At 48.1% G+C, this 15,399-nt stretch overlaps 1 protein-coding gene across 1 annotated transcript in view; it reads left to right on the forward strand.

Moving 5' to 3' along the window:
- ATP12A (ATPase H+/K+ transporting non-gastric alpha2 subunit) overlaps nt 1-15,183 on the forward strand; it is a 31,272-nt gene extending 16,089 nt beyond the window's left edge. Inside the window, exons 12-23 of the mRNA XM_010360167.2 lie at nt 1,774-1,966; nt 3,816-3,991; nt 4,977-5,113; nt 9,180-9,330; nt 9,899-10,067; nt 10,155-10,309; nt 12,067-12,190; nt 12,397-12,542; nt 13,168-13,301; nt 13,500-13,601; nt 14,035-14,126; nt 14,211-15,183. Coding sequence (XP_010358469.2) covers nt 1,774-1,966; nt 3,816-3,991; nt 4,977-5,113; nt 9,180-9,330; nt 9,899-10,067; nt 10,155-10,309; nt 12,067-12,190; nt 12,397-12,542; nt 13,168-13,301; nt 13,500-13,601; nt 14,035-14,126; nt 14,211-14,239 — 1,608 coding nt within the window. The 3' untranslated portion in view covers nt 14,240-15,183. The remainder of the gene's footprint in view (nt 1-1,773; nt 1,967-3,815; nt 3,992-4,976; nt 5,114-9,179; nt 9,331-9,898; nt 10,068-10,154; nt 10,310-12,066; nt 12,191-12,396; nt 12,543-13,167; nt 13,302-13,499; nt 13,602-14,034; nt 14,127-14,210) is intronic.
- Nucleotides 15,184-15,399: the final 216 nt, after the last annotated feature.

The following is a 15,399-nucleotide window of genomic DNA, read 5'->3' on the forward strand; positions in this document are numbered from 1 at the left end:
AAGGAGACATCTCTGCTGGAAGGAAAGAAAATGGAAAGCCTATGTCTTATTGATTAGAATAGTGATCAATAGTGTGATACTCCAAACACACTGGTCCGTTAAGACATTTAAAACATTTATGGCAAATTGGAAAATGTTTTAAAAAGTTTTATATAAGGCCAGGCGCGGTGGCTCAAGCCTGTGATCCCAGCACTTTGGGAGGCCGAGACGGGCAGTTCACGAGGTCAGGAGATCGAGACCATCCTGGCTAATACGGTGAAACCCCGTCTCTGCTAAAAAAAAAATACAGGCTGGGCGCGGTGGCTCAAGCCTGTGATCCCAGCACTTTGGGAGGCCGAGACGGGCGGATTGCAAGGTCGGGAGATTGAGACCATCCTGGCTAACACGGTGAAACCCCGTCTCTATTAAAAAAAAAATACAAAAAACTAGCCAGGCGAGGTGGTGGGTGCCTGTAGTCCCAGCTACTTGGGAGGCTGAGGCAGGAAAATGGCATAAAACCCGGGAGGCGGAGCTTGCAGTGAGCTGAGATCCGGCCACTGCACTCCAGCCTGGGCGACAGAGCGAGACTCCGTCTCAAAAAAAAAAAAAAACAAAAACAAAAACGAAATTAACTGGGCATGGTAGCACATGCCTGGAGTCCCAGCTACTTGGGAGGCTGAGGTGGGAGGATTGCTTGAACCTGGGAGGTCGAGGCTGCCGTGAGTTGTGATTTCGCCACTGCAGCCTGGGTGACAGAGCCCCATCTCAAAAAACAAAAACAAACAAAAAAAAAAAAATTAAGAGAGAAAGAAAAAGAAAAGGCCTATGTTTTAGAAAGCGATAGTGATAATAGACGGGAGGATTTTTGTTTGGTTTGGTTTTTGTTGGTTGGTTGGTTTTCTCAATGTCTTTACTTGATCATTAAGAAAAGAAGCAGCAGCAGCTGGTAACCCTATTTGCCCCATGCTTCTTTTTGTACTCATCTTTGCACTTATCTTTGAACCCAAAAGTCTATGAAATACTGATTTGTAAAGAACTGTTAGACCCAAAATTGGAACACTTTCTTTGCGATGTATTTTCTCCCAAACACTCCAGCTTCCTGAGATTCCTCTTGAGTGCTTGGAAGATTAAGGGCTAGATAAGAGTTAGTCCTTTTATTCTTGTATATCGATTTTTTTGCATATCTTATTAGAATGGATCTAGAAGTAGAATTGCTGGGTCAAGCGCATTCCTATTAAAACGGACACTTCTGTGACTCGGCTGTCTTCCTCAAACACTCTACGTGGAAGTGGCCACTTCCTCACATCGCCATTTTCTATGACATCCAAGCAGGAAAACCGGGTGGACAATGAGGTGAAGAGGTGCAGAAATCCTGCCACCTCCTGCCCTCCTGAGCTCAGAGTAGTTTGGGTCTGAAAGATGGCTGCTCCCACAGGGAGGTAGAGGAGGTGAGATGCAGAGACTCGCAGCCCCCTAACTCTCACAGGCACCCTGGGAGATCTTGTTCAAGGCACAAGATTTCACACGCTGACGGCCACATCTAGCCTGCCTAAAGCAGCCAGTTTTGCTTGAAAGATGAGCTTCGCTTATTGCAGATTCCAACCCAGGGCGCCCCACTCTGGGCTGGGGCCAAGGCTAGAGCTCTTCATCTTACTTGGCCACAGAAAGAAAAAGGGTGGAACATGCAGAGGATGCCATTGTTCCTCCTCCTCCTCTACATTTAATGGACCAGTAGAGAAGAAGGAATGCATTTCACCTGTCTGTAAGTAACACGCTCTGTTCCTTCCTTCCCAGCTCTCCATCCACGAGACGGATGACCCCCACGACAAGCGCTTCCTCATGGTGATGAAGGGGGCCCCTGAGCGCATCCTAGAGAAATGCAACACCATCATGATCAATGGCGAGGAGCACCCACTGGACGAGAGCACCGCCAAGGCCTTCCACACGGCCTACATGGAGCTGGGTGGGCTGGGCGAGCGTGTGCTGGGTGAGTGCGGCGGCAGGGTCCTGCCCATCACCTGGTGGGCACAGAGATGAGGCAGGCACCTTGGGGACCTGTGACCTCGCCGAGTGGCCATGGCATCCACGTGAAGCATGTAAAGGAGAACGTGATAAGCAGGATGGGAAAAAGGAGAGGATGCTGTGTGACAGCACCAAGCAGGGTGAGGTGGCCTCCAGAGAGGTAAGCTCAGGGAAGACTTTACGGAGGGAGTTAAATTTCAAACTGCGCCTAAGTGACTGCATTTGAGGGGAGATGGGGAAAGTTTCCAGGGCCCAGGGAACAGCATAGGCCAAGCACAGAGGCAGAACGGCGTGGGGCACAGGGGGTGCTGCCAGCAGGTGAGATGGCACCGTCACGGAAACAGGGCTCAAGGACTAGATGGGAGATGATGAGATGGAGGTCTTGAACATGGGCATGAGGAGCCAGGTTTCATCCTGCAGTCAGTGGAGAGCACCAAGGGCTGTGCCACCAGAGTGAGCTGGGCAGTCACGGGGCTGGGGAAGACTTTATGAGAGTTAAATTTCTTTTAGGAGGCAGTTGCCCTTGTTCAGGCAAAAGGGATGGGAATTTGATCAGGGTGATGGGAATAGGAAGGAGAGATCAGGGGCAAGAGACTTCGTAGCGGTAGAATTGGTAAGACTTAGAACCAATTAGAGGAGGAGAGTCAGTTTAAAAATGATTAAGCTTCCCGTTTAGCGACTAGAAAGAGAGGGATGCTAGTAATGCAGACAAAGTTTCAGGAGGGAAGGAACCTTAGAAATGCAACCACGGGGGGAGGACACGATGGGGGTGCCTGCAGTGTTGTCAAAGGGGACAGTGTGTCCTGTTGTCAGCACCAGGGCTGGCGGAATGGTGCCCCGTCAGGACCACAGAATGACAATTCAAGGAAACAGAAGTGTATGGTTGATGATCCGGCTCATTAAACACCATGGAAGTCCTCAGCAATATAGATGCAATCTGTGGAATGTGTGTTTCTAAAGGCTACTGGAGTTGGCCAAGCAGATAAAGCATGTAAATGAGACGGTAATGCTCTAGGCATCCAGTAACCCACAGCACCGGGTACTCTCCACGGGACTGATGCCCACTCGTGTCTGACCTTTCAAAGCCTGCTCCACTGACATTTGCAAAGCAGTGGGCCAGGCTGAAAATAAATTGGATGTGAAAGCTGATCACACAATCTTGGAGGTCCCACCAGACACAAGAGTCCCTTCCACCTCAGCCCATGAGAGGCTGATGCCTTCTGAGAAAAGGGTGGCTCAGCCCCATTCCTGCTGGCCTTTCTTTTGGGCTTATCTTGATCTAACACTGAACTTTGTGCCCCTCCCCTGAAGCCCCTCGTTTCTTCACATGCTGTTTTCTCTGCTGAAAATGGCCTTCCCACCTCCACCCTCCCTTTTTACCCTAGAAATCATCTGTGCCCCTCTCAAGGTTCAGCTTGCATGTGACCGCCTTGGGGAAGTCTGTCCTGACCCTCCAGGGGTCAGGACACAGCTGAAGTGTGTCTCTGCCCTGAGATGTGCCCTGTGCTTGATCCCTTTAACTCTGTGCCCTGCTAAGCTTCAGAAGTGGAGACTGTGTACGCCCTAGAACTTGGCAATACAGCAAGATATATTTCTAGAACACAGAATCTAATGAGCACACAGTGAATTATATTTGGATAAAATATGTCTTTCCTAAAGAAATGCATTATGGAGTTGAAGAAATTAAACAATTCTGGCTTATTCTAATGTATTCGTAAAACAGTAGAGGACCGAGGTGTATCAGCATGTTCCCCTCATTTTTTTTTTGTTTCCTATTCCAGTTTCACTGACTCCCTAATTCATCCGTATTACAGGTTTCTGTCATCTCTACCTGCCAGCACACGAGTTTCCAGAAACCTACAAATTTGACACAGACGCTATGAACTTTCCGACCTCCAACCTCTGTTTCGTGGGACTCTTGTCAATGATTGATCCCCCTCGGTCCACTGTGCCAGATGCAGTCACCAAATGCCGGAGTGCAGGGATCAAGGTGGGAGTTATTTTCCTGACTGAAGAAGCTCTCTCTTTATGTCGTATTCCTTTCTAATAATGTTTTTCATAGGAGATGGTCAGTATTTAGGTGTCTTCAATTAAATATCAAATTCCTATTTTTATTTCTAGTTTCACTGTGCTAAAGTTACCGAAACTGTCCCACAAAAACAACATAATTGTGTCTATGTGGAATGAACCACATAAACAGTAAGTGCAATGAGAAGAATCTCCTAGTGCCTTGAAGTGACCATATCTCGCCCTAGTCCATGGTAGATACTGAAAGGCTTTATTGGCTGGGCGCAGTGGCTTACACCTGTAATCCCAGCACTTTAGGAGACCGAGGCAGGCAGATCACCCGAGGGCAGGAGATCAAGACCAGCCATGGCTAACACGGTGAAACCCCGTTTCTACTAAAAATGCAAAAAATTAGCCAGGCGTGGTGGCGCACACCTGTAATCCCAGCTACTGGGGAGGTGGAGGCAGGAGAATCGCTTGAACCCAGGAGGCGGAGGTTGCAGTGAGCCGAGATCATGCCATTGCACTCCAGCTTGGGCAACAAGAGTGAAACTCTTGTCTCAAAAAAAAAAAGAAAGAAAGAAAGAAAAAAGGCTTTATTACCCAATCTTGAGGCTCAGTCCCCATAATCCATGTTCATCATTACTATGTTAATATTAAGACTGTTGAAGCAACATGGGGCTGCCCCCAAGTAGACACTCACCAGCCCTTTCACAAATAAAGTGGCATCAAAGGGGAAGGGCTTCCTTTCGTGTCAGAGGAGGAAGTGTATGAAGCTTAGGAGCAAGGGTAGACCCAATGGGATTAGTGTTTCCTCCAAAGACAGTTGTCTCGTAGATCCAGAGCTGCCGCTGTAATCACCAGCCACATTCTCCCAGGGCACTATGGAGTAGGCAATACTGAGCCATCCCCACTTTGACCAGCCAAGTTCTTCATTATCCATGGGCCTTCTCGTTGGCGTGCTCTAGGTTATTATGGTTACTGGCGATCATCCCATCACAGCCAAAGCGATCGCCAAGAGTGTGGGGATCATTTCAGCCAACAGTGAAACAGTGGAAGACATTGCACGTCGCCTCAGCATTGCTGTGGAGCAAGTTAACAAATGGTAAGCACAGGGGCCACATGGCAAGAATTCCAGCTCATACCCATGGGGCCCCATTGGCTCTAAAGAGCTGTACTACTTGGAACAAATCAGGTTTTTGCTCTGAGAGGTAGGCTGGTTTGAGCTATAATTTGCATATCCATGTATTCACTCTAATTTCACTGAGCAGCTAATATGTGCCAGGCACAGTATTGGATACTATGAAATGACCCTTTGTGTGTTCCTTGTTTGACATTTCAAAATCCAGTGTGCTCTGGGCACAAAACCTACTGTGCCCAATTTAGAATGAGAAAAACCGAAACAAAGGGTTTATGTGAAATTACTTGCCATAAATGCAGTTGCGTAATTCGGAGTCGTAAGAACCCTGTGGGTTGTTTCATGCACCCCACCTTGGTAAGCATCTTGGGTATTTATCCACCCAGTTTCATAACGTGTAAACACACCCTTCTTTTTCATTTGGTAATAAGTAGAATGGAAGCTTCCTAAGGCAAGTTTTATTTCCAAGTTTTGTTTCTCCTAATTCTTTTAATCATGTTTATCCTTAGGTCTTTTAATCATGTTCATCCAACTGTTCATTCACTCATGTATTTATTCTTTCAATAATTATTTACTGCCTGCCAACGACATACCAGACAAGACCTGAGCTACCGTAGCAAACTGAGCAATACTGTCCGCACCCTTGGGGACCTTTCCGTCGAGCCAAGGAGACAGAACAAAGCTAATAATGATGCAGTCAGTGTAATGAAGGAGGCACACGGGGCTAGGGAGCTGGGCATGTGGGAGAGTGGCCTGGACTGTGCCTGGTCTCCATTAGTCAAAGACTCCAAATTCTCAGGTTGAGAAGAAATGTTCATTAGCTGGTTTATACTTTAATGCATGCGGGAGAAGAAGGAAAGACCAATGTACCTCTTCAGTTTCCCCGAGCACTGAGGTCTTTTAGGGACACACAGCTGTCAGGTCATAACAAATTACCAAGTCAGACAACCAACCAGGGTTCCCGCCTCTGGGCACAGCAACAGCACCTGAAGTCTAAGAGTCTTGCAATGCCCTTTAGTCTACATAACATCCCTCTATGGAAACAAGTTTGGGGCTTGTTTATTTGTTTGGCTTTGTAAGATAATCGGATTATTTTTTTTTTTGGCTTTAGATTTTAAACAATTTTTTTTTTTTTTTTTTTTTTTTTTTTTTTTTTTTTTAGACAGAGTCTCTCTCTGTCACCCAGGCTGGAGTGCTGGAGTGCAGTGGTGTGATCTCAGCTCACTGCAATCTCCACCTCCTGGGTTCAAGCGATTCTCCTGCCTCAGCCTCCTGAGCAGCTGGGATTACAGGCGCACACCACCATGCCTAGCTAATTTTGTATTTTTAGTAGAGACAGGGCTTTGCCATGTTGGCCAGGCTGTTCTTGAACTCCTGACCTTAAGTGATCCACCCACCTTAGCCTCCCAAAGTGCTGGGATTACAGGCGTGAGCCACCACGCCCGGCCTAAAAGAATTTTTTTTAAGAGTGGTCAAGCGCAGTAGTGAGAAGAGGGGAAAGAGTAGAAGAGTTTGATCTGTAACTGACTGTGAACAATCAGTTGAGATAATTCACTACTACCTTCAGACCAGCTGAGTCTTTTTTTAGATACAAGGTCTCCTTCTGTCAGATCACCCAGGCTAGAGTGCAATGGTGTGATCATAGCTCACTGCAGCTTCGACCTCCTGGGTTCGAGGGATCCTCCCCTCTCAGCCTTCCAAGTGGCTGGGACTACAGGCTTGTGCTACTGCACCCAGCTTCATTTTAGCAGATTTTTTTTTTTGAGATGGATCTTGCTCTGTCACCCAGGCTGGAGCGTGGAGGTCAGTGGTGAAATCTCTGCTCACTGCAACCTCCGCCTCCCGGGTTCAAGCAATTCTCCTGCCTCAGCCTCCTGAGTAGCTGGGATTACAGGCATGTGCCACCACACCCGGCTAATTTTTGTACTTTTAGTAGAGACAGGGTTTCACCATGTTGGCCAGGCTGGTCTTTAACTCCTGACTGTAAGTGATCTGCCCACCTTGGCCTCCCAGAGTACAGGGATTATAGGCGTGAGCCACTGCACCTGGCCCATTTTAGCAATTTTTAATGAAAGTTGTATATAAGATACCTTATTCCTGCATCTTCTCAATTGCTTCCTTTTTATATTTGCTGTCCAGTTTTAGCCTGGTGATGGCCACGTGCTGGGTGATGGGCACACAACGGTCATGCCCTTAGCCTCCTCCTATGCTCCTGTTGTGTATAAATGGCACATTTCTTCCTATAAACCTGGACTGCTTTCCCAATTTGCTGACCCGTATAGTGTTCTTGTGCAACCTCAACTTCCTCATCCTTTCGGATGTGCATGGATGGAACTGCTTGGAGGAGACCCCAGAATGTGCTTCTGTCTCAGCTCTTTGGAACGAGAGAAAGATATAACCTTCCTACAAATGTGGGAAGGCGCATTGAAATGTGGGAAGGTGCATTGAAATGTGGGAAGGCGCATTGAAATGTGGGAAGGTGCATTGAAATGCCTTTTATGATTCTTGCCTCAGTCAAAAGTCACAAAGGGACTGAACTTCCTCTTGGCCACTGCCACTCTGCTGATGGCCACAAAAGGGAGAGTCGACTACACATTTGTGTACGAATCACCACACTGAGTGAAGTGGATGCTTTTGTGAATGTTTTCAGTTATTCACTTCATCAGCTCTAGTTTCATGACCATATAAAAATTGCATCTTAGCAGGTATAAGGGGAGAGGAAACATCCCTTCTTTCTTCTCTTACTTTGATTATTTTTTACCAGCAATTAAGAAGACCTGTAGTTTGAGTCAAGGGCTAGAATTCCAATACTTAGCACCAAGAGGAAAAACAGACCTAAAACGCTCAAAACTTGCCAATTGTAAAGAAAAGGACCTGCAGTGGTTTGTACCTGCAGTGTTTAAGCTGAGATTTGAAGGCTGAAATGTAGTGTTAGCCACGAGAAGCTGAGGTGAGAGATGCCCATTCCTGGTCAGGGAGCCAGACCCGTGAAGGCCTTAGGGTATGGGGGATGGAGGATATCAGGACTGAGAGCATCCAAGGGGCAGGAGGGAGAGCCCAAGGTGAGGTGAAGCTTGACAGGCAGGCCACACCTAGGCTCACTGGCTAAAGTTAGAGATTCTGGGGTCTGCTCCAAGCGCAATGGAAAGCCCCCGAAGAATTTTAGCAGGGGAGTGGCGCAGGCAGCTCTGCATAATCAATAGGCCTTAGAGCCTTACTTTTATAGTCAGCAGGGAATAGTGCTGCTCAAAGACTTCAGTAAACTGCTGCTTACATAGCACGTTGCACAAAGATGACACTCTGTAAATAAACAACAGCAAATAATTATTACCCCTTGTTTGGGCATAAAAGAATTCTAGGACCCAAAACATATGAACAGGCAGTTTGGGGGTTTTATTTTTGTATTTGAGACAGGGCCTTACTGTGTTACCCAGGCTTGAGTATAGTGTCATGATCATGGCTTACTGCAGCCTCAACCCCCCAGGCTCAAGCAATCCTCCTGTCTTAGCCTCATGAGTAGCTGGGACCACAGGCACATGCTACCATACCTGGCTAATTTTTAAAAATTGTTTGTAGAGACAGGGGCTCTCACTATGTTGCCCAGGCTGGTCTTGAACTCTTGGCCTTAAGTGAGCCTCCTACTCAGCCTCCCAAAGTGCTGGGATTACAGGCGTGAGCCACTGCGTTTGGCCATGAATGGGCAGTTTTTTAACTTCCTTTTACTTCTGAAGTAAAGCGTTGCTCTAGGAAGTACCACTCTCACCTGTTCTAGTAGGGATAAGGCTACGTGGTTTTTTTATTCCTATTGTTATATGATACCAAGAAATGGAATTACATTTTAGCCTCAGTTTGCCCTCTTGAAATGGAGACGAACGTGTTCCCAGGACTCCTGTTACCTCACTAGAGCATTAGGTATAAAGGACACTGGGTTCCAGGTCAAGTCAGAGAGGCTTCAGCCAGCATCCTGCCTGGAACAGTGTTTTAACCTAAGATCTGCCCTCGGGCCTCACCCAGTTTCTTCTGGCCCTTCTAGGGATGCCAAGGCTGCTGTGGTGACTGGCATGGAGCTGAAGGACATGAGCTCGGAACAGGTGGATGAGATCTTAGCCAACTACCAGGAGATTGTCTTTGCCCGGACATCCCCCCAGCAGAAGCTGATCATTGTGGAGGGCTGTCAGAGGCAGGTGGGTGGACAGCAGCATCCAGAGGACTGACAGGCCCATTACTGTCCATGGGCAAGTGCAGAGGTCTGGATCTCACATTAGGCTGTGGTGCCTTTGCAACCTCAAGAGAGAGTTCTTGGCTCATCCTCATCACCTGACCTTTCCACCCTCTCAGGTGGGCTGGCCCCATCCTCCTTTGAGACCCCTACCACATGTTCCCTGAAAGGCTCACCCCAGCTCTCTGCATTTTATCATGAGAGCCCGGGGCTTCTGAGGTGAAGCATTTGCCACTGTGGTAAGTGTGAGTGAAGAAAGATTTAAAATGCAAAGATATGAAACAAAAAATGTGAAGACATAAGATATAAAACACCTGCGCTTTCGGTTTTCCTCATTTACACACATCTTATTCAGCGATCCTTGTTCCTGCTTCTAAGATTTCTCATCTTTATCTTTTCCCCTAAATGGGCCCTTCAGTTCAGCCGTAATCATCCTCGCAACCTCAAGAAAAAGGGAGGCCGCGTTGCTCTTCCAGGCTTGCAACCAATTGGGCCTGCCCACTCCCACTTTCTCCCTGGGTCCCCCGCTGCAGGATGCCGTTGTTGCTGTGACAGGGGATGGAGTTAATGACTCTCCGGCTCTAAAGAAGGCAGACATTGGGGTTGCCATGGGGATAGCAGGTTCTGACGCAGCCAAAAATGCAGCCGACATGGTCTTGCTGGATGACAACTTTGCATCCATCGTCACTGGGGTGGAGGAAGGTGAGTGAGTCTCAGGGCATCTTCCCAAGGGCCAGGGTGGTCTGGGGGACTAGAAGCAAGTTCTGAAAGAGAAACCTCTCTGCCTAGGTCGCCTGATCTTTGACAACCTCAAGAAGACGATTGCTTACACCCTGACCAAGAACATTGCTGAGCTGTGCCCCTTTCTGATCTACATCATCGTCGGGCTCCCCCTGCCCATTGGCACCATCACCATTCTGTTCATTGACTTGGGGACAGACATTGTAAGTGACACTGAAGGGAACAGGGTGTGATGCCTGCCCCCGGGGCATTCGAGTTCAGGGTCGCTACCTTCAAGAGCAGGGGATGGACTCACTCAATGCTTCTCAGCTTCCATGCGCTGGGGCCTGTAGCTCTGCATTTCTCACAGGTTCTCAAGTGGTGCCCATTCTACCGGTCCACATGCCATACCTCAAAGCAAGGGTCCAGAGGCATCTGCCAAATGTTTGGAAATTAAAACCACTCTACAGTGACTTTCTTTTTTTTCTCTTGAGACAGAGTTTCACTGTCATCGCCCAGGCTAGAGTACAGTGGTGCTATCTCGGCTCACTGCAACCTCCGCCTTCTGGGCTCAAGCAATTCTCCCACCTCAGCCTCCCAAGTAGTTGGGACTACAGGCTTGTGCCACCACACCTGGCTAATTTTTGTATTTTTAGTAGAGATGTGGTTTCCTGGCCTCAAATGATCCACCTGTCTTGACCTCCCAAAGTGCTGGGATTACAGGCGTGAGTCACTGCACCTGGCCTATAGCAAGCTTTTCAAGACATGAGTCTTCATCCTCAAAAAAAAAAAAAAAAAAAAGAAAGAAAGAAATGCCATTGGTCAGTTTCAGCCTGTGTGCCTCCCTTTTCTTTTGGGAAGATGAAGCTGTCACTCAAATTAATCACCCAAATAACCACTGGAGGCCCAGTGACTAAAGTGATAATCTCACAGCCACCCCTTGTTAAGTAAGAGACTCTGACATGGAAGCCCTTTACCTAAACACAGTAAGAAGTAGTGGTTATGAAGACTTTATAAAGCCTCGCCCTACAGTAATGTCACCTAAACCTTCCCTTTTCCAGTATCCATTTAAAGAAAGCCCCGTGAAAGCTGCCCATGTCTGTGGTTTACATGGGCAAGCAGGGAAAGCCACAGGCAGCGAGCTGAATTCTTAGCAGGAAACTGGTCCTTCACACTGCTCCCTTCCCCTCTCTTGTTTTCTATAACACCCAGGTAATCCCTGATTCCTAGAGAGACTGGAGATGTCTCTCCCTCTGCGGGATATTGAGGTCCCCAAAGTTGGTGGATCATTTTCCAAGCCCTTCACATTTGCCTGCCTGGCTCTGCTGCAGCACTTCTCCAAGCCCGGTGCGGGTATCTCCTGGGAGCTTGCTAGACATGCACACCCTGAGTACTGGTGGACACCTGTAGCCCCAGCTCCTCAGGAGGCCAGTGTGGGAGGACTGCTTCAGCTCAGGAGTTAGAGTCCAGCCTGGTCAACACAGACAGACCTAGTCTCTTAAAAACTAAAAATTAAGAACAAATAAAATAAAACTGTTATTGCAGGTAACTGAGCTAGGAATGGAAACAGGTTGTACACCCATTGTCTAAAAGGAAAGAAAGAAATGCACATTCTCTGGCCCCAGTCCAGTCCTCCTGAATCGGGAAGTCTGGAGGTGGGGTGCAATGATCTGTCTTTTAGCAGGTCCTCCCACCCGGAGGGAGAGGATGGCACAAGAAATCCTCCCTGTAGGGAAAGAGTGTTTTATAACCAGCAGTCTTCAGAACTGCCAGCACGGGGTGATAAAAAGCAGCTGATTTCTAAAGGCACTATTCTTAAATTCCCATACAGACAACACGCCCTCTACTGCCTATAGCCTGATGGGCCAGCTCCATGCCCCCACCTCATCCAGCCAGTGCCCCACCCACCCCAGCCCCCTCCCCCACTGTGGGTAGAGCAGAGCATCCTGGGGTTAGACCTCACCAGCTTCTTCCCCTCTAGATCCCCTCCATCGCCTTGGCATATGAGAAAGCTGAAAGTGACATCATGAACAGGAAACCTCGCCACAAGAAGAAGGACAGACTGGTGAACCAGCCGCTTGCCGTGTACTCATACCTGCACATTGGTACGATGAGGGCACGTCTTCCCCATCACACCAGGGCCTGCCCCGAGAATTGAATTCACTGCAGTCGGGGACACAGCCAGAAAGTGTGGTTTTCCTACAGGGCCTGGGTTGGGGAGGGAGGGGGAACCAAGAGCCGACAGGGACAGGACGAGGCAGTTCCCTGAGGCCATCATAGAACCTGTGTCCTATCTCTCTTGTTCTTTCAGGCCTCATGCAAGCCCTGGGAGCTTTCCTTGTGTATTTCACTGTCTATGCACAGGAGGGTTTTCTGCCCCGCACTCTCATTAACCTGCGGGTAGAATGGGAGAAGGACTTCGTGAATGACTTGGAAGACAGCTATGGGCAGGAATGGGTGAGTGGCGGGAGCCCTGCCGCAGAGTCCACCTGGTTCTCTCCATGCTGATTGCCCTGCCCAGACTTATACAGAACCTCCATGTCCCTAAACAGCCTGGGAAAGCTTTAATTAATAGGGCTCAGGGCCCCCTTGCTGACACGTGTTTGGCCTTTGCTGGGTCTCAAGACGCAGCCTCCTCTCTCGGGCTAGACGCCAAGAGGTCCCTTTGTTAACTTTAGCTTTGCCATTGGTATAAAAGAGTGACCAGCCCAGCCACACCCACAGTGGATCCAAATAAATTTACATCTTTCAGGCCGGGTGTGGTGGCTCACGCCTGTAATCCCAGCGCTTTAGGAAGCTGAGGAGGGAGAATCACTTGAGCCCAGAAGTTTGAGACCAACCTGGCCAAAGAGACCCCACCTGTATTAAAAATAATAGTAATGATAATTTTTTAAAAATTAACATTTTCCCCTACTCAGCTGGTTCAAGAAGGAAAAATGTTTCTTTCCAAACACTAGGAGGTGGTCCACTCTCAGTCTGGGTGAGGTGTGGAGACAGCATGAAGCTGTAGAGAACTGCACTGCAATTTCCTAGAAGTTTTCGTTTGGGCCTCATGGTCTCTTCCTTCTCTGCCCATTCACAGACAAGGTACCAGAGGGCATACCTAGAATGGACGGGCTACACGGCTTTCTTTGTTGGCATCCTAGTCCAGCAAATAGCAGATCTGATCATCAGGAAAACGCGGAGGAATTCCATCTTCCAACAGGGTGCCTTCAGGTACTGCCTGTGCCCGGCCTCCTGGGGCAGCCCTGGGCCTGCCATGCAAGGATGACGATGATTTGTTTTTCACAAGACTGAGTTCTGGCCACACCTGTAACCCCAGAGGCATTGACTCTTCTGGCAGCGTGGTCTGCTGGGTGTACGATCATGAAGCCACAAGAATCCCAAGTCTGTCTGCTTTTGCGTGTCTTGCAGAAATAAAGTCATCTGGGTGGGGATCGCCTCACAGATCATCATTGGGCTGGTCCTCTCCTATGGCCTTGGAAGTGTCACAGCCTTGAGTTTCACCATGCTTAGGTGAGTTTACCCTCAGCAGCATGGAGGAAAGAGCCAGCCTCTGCTTTGAGCTATCACAACCTAAATAAACCTGAGGATTCCCAGGTTTCCAGGTTCTTCCCCCAAGTCTTTTCAAAAGACGTCAAACTGATCCCATGCTCTATGAGGCCAAAGCTTTGATCTGCATTTTCCAGCAGTGGAAATGGGTTTTCCAGACCTCACCAACCCGCCTTCATCCTCATCCAACAGGTTGCTTCAAAGGCAGACATTGCTTCTGGCAGTCACAGTGCAGGTTAAACCAGGAGCTTTCCAGCTTTATGTTGTGGGACCTTGTGGATTTGTTGTTCTTTGCAGTAAAGCAGGACAAATGAACAAGAAGCCCCATTCCCATTGGGCAGGGTTGGGCTATTCCTGTGGATGAGTCAGGGCTCACCCTCCACCCCTCTGCTTCCAGGGCTCAGTACTGGTTTGTGGCTGTGCCGCACGCCATCCTGATCTGGGTGTATGACGAGGTGCGGAAGCTCTTCATCAGGCTCTACCCTGGAAGTGAGTAGCCTATGATTTTAGAGGCTCTGTTTACCCACTTCAACAGACTCTCCATTTCTGATGTGCTTTTTTCTACCTCTACAGGCTGGTGGGATAAGAACATGTATTATTAAGACCACTTCACTTCCTATGTCTCTCAATGGCACGTTGGGGCGCACTTGTTCATCTTCTGACCATTTGCTGGGAGATTCCTCTGAAGGGCAGACATTGTCAAAATTCAACAAGAGGAAATTTTCATGCAGAAAGCTGTATGCAGGATACTCACTGATGTTTTGCATTTGAAACTGAAATTGAACTCTTTATATAGGATCTTCTCTTCTATCTCCACCTCCTTGTTAAAAAAATATGTACATTTTGAGGTAATGGTACAGGGAAGAATGTGTTTATATGTATATGAAGCTCCTTGATGTTAATAGTCTTGTGTAACCCAGGCAACCACTGGGGCCTGCCTTGAGCTCTAGCTAGGATTGCTCAGAACTCCTTTCCACAGCCTATTAAAGGCCCCATGACAACCCTAAGATTTCTGCGAATCCCCCTGAAAAGGTATGTTTTCATGGTCTGCTTGCTCAAAAAAGGCCAACTCACCCAAGGGTCTGCAGGAGATGGAAGTGGCGGCAGGTTTACATCACAGCCGCAAGCATGACCTCAGCTTTGACTCGTTTGACTCTGAGATGTCCTTCTTGAAGGCCCTTGCCACAGTTTCCCTGGCCACGTCACCCCGTCCCACCTCTGGTCACCTCCCTCGCCCTTTAGACCCATGTTGCCCTGCACCCCTACGTCAGCTCCTCCAAAACAGCTCCCAGTTCCTTTTGCATATCCTAACTCAAAATGCTCAGCTAATCCAAGGGGCTCTCTTCACCAGGATTCAACCCTAGTAGAGAGCTGTCGTGGTTTCAATAGTAATATTTCTTGTCAAACAGTTGCCAGGTGCTCTCCAGCAATCACTTTTTGTCAGTCATGTTTCATGTTTTAACTTAGGTATATTCATGTGTGACACATCCATGTTGACAGGCCCGGAAAGGTCTCCTTTTTAAGTAAAAGATGTTTTATAAACCCAGGTTTAATTGTGGTGTTCTAATTGATTCACATTTTTCTAGAATGAAGCGCATAGGACAAAAAATAAGAAGGTATGATTTCTTATTTTCTTTTCCTGGCTCCTTCTGGTCATTTTACTTATCTGTGGAAGATCTGGAAATGTGGGATTTTTCTTTGGAACTCTTCCTCATGGACCCAGGGCTCCAGCCGGGGCCTCTGACGTGCCCACAATTCTTGG

Source organism: Rhinopithecus roxellana, chromosome 18 (genome assembly GCF_007565055.1).
Source record: "Rhinopithecus roxellana isolate Shanxi Qingling chromosome 18, ASM756505v1, whole genome shotgun sequence".
In the NCBI taxonomy this organism is placed as follows: Eukaryota; Metazoa; Chordata; class Mammalia; order Primates; family Cercopithecidae; genus Rhinopithecus; species Rhinopithecus roxellana.